The 2,500-nt window shown below is 47.0% G+C and overlaps 1 protein-coding gene across 1 annotated transcript in view; it reads right to left on the reverse strand.

Annotated features, from left to right (window-relative positions):
* Positions 1–2,500, reverse strand: part of grhl2b (grainyhead-like transcription factor 2b) — a 17,298-nt gene that overhangs the window by 3,330 nt on the left and 11,468 nt on the right. Inside the window, exon 9 of the mRNA XM_030347951.1 lies at positions 481–639. Coding sequence (XP_030203811.1) covers positions 481–639 — 159 coding nt within the window. The remainder of the gene's footprint in view (positions 1–480; positions 640–2,500) is intronic.

Here is a 2,500-nt window from a genome sequence, read left to right on the forward strand (position 1 = left end):
AACGCTGCCCTGTTTAAACCACTAGAGGGCAGTAAAGCGTCAAAATAAAACCATCCAGCGCTGAAGCTCCCAGCCATCGAGGAACTCGGGGTGTGAATTTCACGGGGTCTGAAATCCCAATGATTGACTCTTGGGACCCCTTGAAATCCCCAGCAGCAAAATTTTTGGAGTCTTTGGAAAAGTCTTAAAAAAAAAATTAACTGGCAATTGTTGCAAAGAAAATACTTTTTAAAAGCAGACTATTTGCAGTATTCATTCTTGAAAAGACAAAATATTGATCGAAAAAATAGGAATTGGCTACAGAAAAATATGATTGCATTTCCTCATGAATTGCCATTGAATACCCGGTTGATTCCGGTCAGGCTTTCTTCCATGGATGGTGCTGTTGCAAAGGTTCCACAATCCAAAGCTGTGCATTTGTGTTTAGTTTAAGTGTCCGGAGAAGCTTAACCTCCATTGGCCCTGACCTTAGACCCTCACCTTGTCGCAGAAGACCTTGATCTGGGAGTAGGCCCGGTGCAGAGGCTTGTTGCTGCGGTTGTTGTAGCTGTAGGTGTCGATCTGGATCATGAGTGGCAGGCCCTTCACCCCCTTCTGGGATGAGAAGTCTGTGCTCAGGCAGTTCACCGTGATGAAGATCTGGAGAGGAGAGGGGAGGGGAGGACACAAGCTTAAACTTAGAAAAAGGGGGTGTTTGATGTGCTACACTCTGAAGACTTAAGAATCACAATTTTATGTTTTAAATGGAAAGACTTTTAGATTATAACATTTAAATAAATATTTTTAATTGTAAATTTGAATATTTGAGACAGTGCGGGTCCATTGCTGATAAAAAAAAAGAATAAGACTGAATCCCGACTTATTTCCTAAGTTTAACAACCCCCTTTTCCCGTACATTTTACTTCCGTCACAAAAACCAAAGCATCTCAATTGCAGGTGTATCCAATGGTCCCAGCTCTGTTTACCAATGCGCCTTACAGGATCGGGGAGGCGTTGTGTTTAAGGCCTCATGCCTTTCAGCAAACAACGCAACACCGTGATACACCCACACCCCTCTTCTGGGGCTGAATGCGATCGCAGCCTCAGACAAACCAAAGTATTTCATTACTCACCCGGGTGAGTTATTCATTAACCCGTGGCCATAAAAGCCCACCAGTTAAAAACATCACACTGTTTCAACGTTACGCTTAACTTGTGTTTCCCGAAGGGAACGGCTTCCTCGATGCCGTAGGAATAGGAGATGGCCAACCAGGCCAGGGTGTGGCCCTTAGTAAGGAATACTGTTAACGTTCGTTAAACCTTTGGGTCTTTAATTTAGATTAAAGTGCGTGGAGTGGAAGCTGGACTAACGCAACACGATAGGAGGAGGAGTTCAGGGTATGTTTCTTTATTTGTTTGTTAGCATTTATTTTGAGTTAAGGACCGGTTCTCCAGGCGTTTGTGTCCTGATACATAATCCTCAGAGGAGGGGCTGGATGAAACAGATCTGAGGTGAGGTAAGGCCTCGATTGGAACACCAGTGCAGAACACATGTGCAGAACAACAACAATAAAACGCAGACAGACCACAGGACAATCCCTGTGTAGCACTCAGTCCACCTGGGCCGTGATGCGGCCAGCTGCCGTGGCACCACACTGAGAAGGCACCAGTGCCGAGGATGAGATGGCTAACCTCCCACCAGCTATACGTCTCACTTAGGAAGGACAACACACACGCACAATAGAGAGACTGTGGGGAGGGAGGGGGGGGGAGGCTCTTTGTCTCCACGCTCCGATTAGAAGGAAAGTTAGGAAAATGTAAAGCACACACACACACACACACACACACACACACACACACACACACACACAGACGATCACATACAGGTGCCCTCCCCCCCCCCCCCCCCCCCCTCCCACACACAGAAAGAAAGAGCCATTGAACCGTCGAAATGAGGGCAAAACACAGAGTAGGGTGGAGATGGTGCCCAGTGTGGGTGTGTGTGTGTGTATAGGCCCTTGGGGGCCTATTCAAACAGTGACAGGGGCTCTGTTTAAGGAGTGGCCACAAAGGAGGACAAATAAAGGGGAGGTATACACCTGTGGTTTCTACAGATCTGTCTGATGTAGCGCTAGCACGTCACCTAGCTTATGTTAGCTGCTCACCCCATGTAGGCCGTACGCATGTACACCCTGTGTGCTGATGTACATAGCCTGAGCTCAATAGGCGCAGAGGAACCACATCCAAAGACAGATATTTTGGTAATATTGAGGTTGAACTGTGGTTACTTTTCTACAGCCCAGCTTGTAAAAGTTTGTATGAACCCAAACGTCCCGTTTGAGGCACATATCGCTACACTTAGCCGTGCACCTGTTGTACTGCGCCACGGGGGTGGGGGTGGGGGGGGGTTCTGGTTTAAATGAATCAGCATAAAAAGACCGGCTCTACAACCTCCTCTTTGTTTTGTGTCTTTCTCAAACACAAGCCGCAGGGAAAACAGTACACAGAGAACAGAATGTTT

This window comes from Gadus morhua, chromosome 22, assembly GCF_902167405.1.
Source record: "Gadus morhua chromosome 22, gadMor3.0, whole genome shotgun sequence".
Taxonomy (NCBI): domain Eukaryota; kingdom Metazoa; phylum Chordata; class Actinopteri; order Gadiformes; family Gadidae; genus Gadus; species Gadus morhua.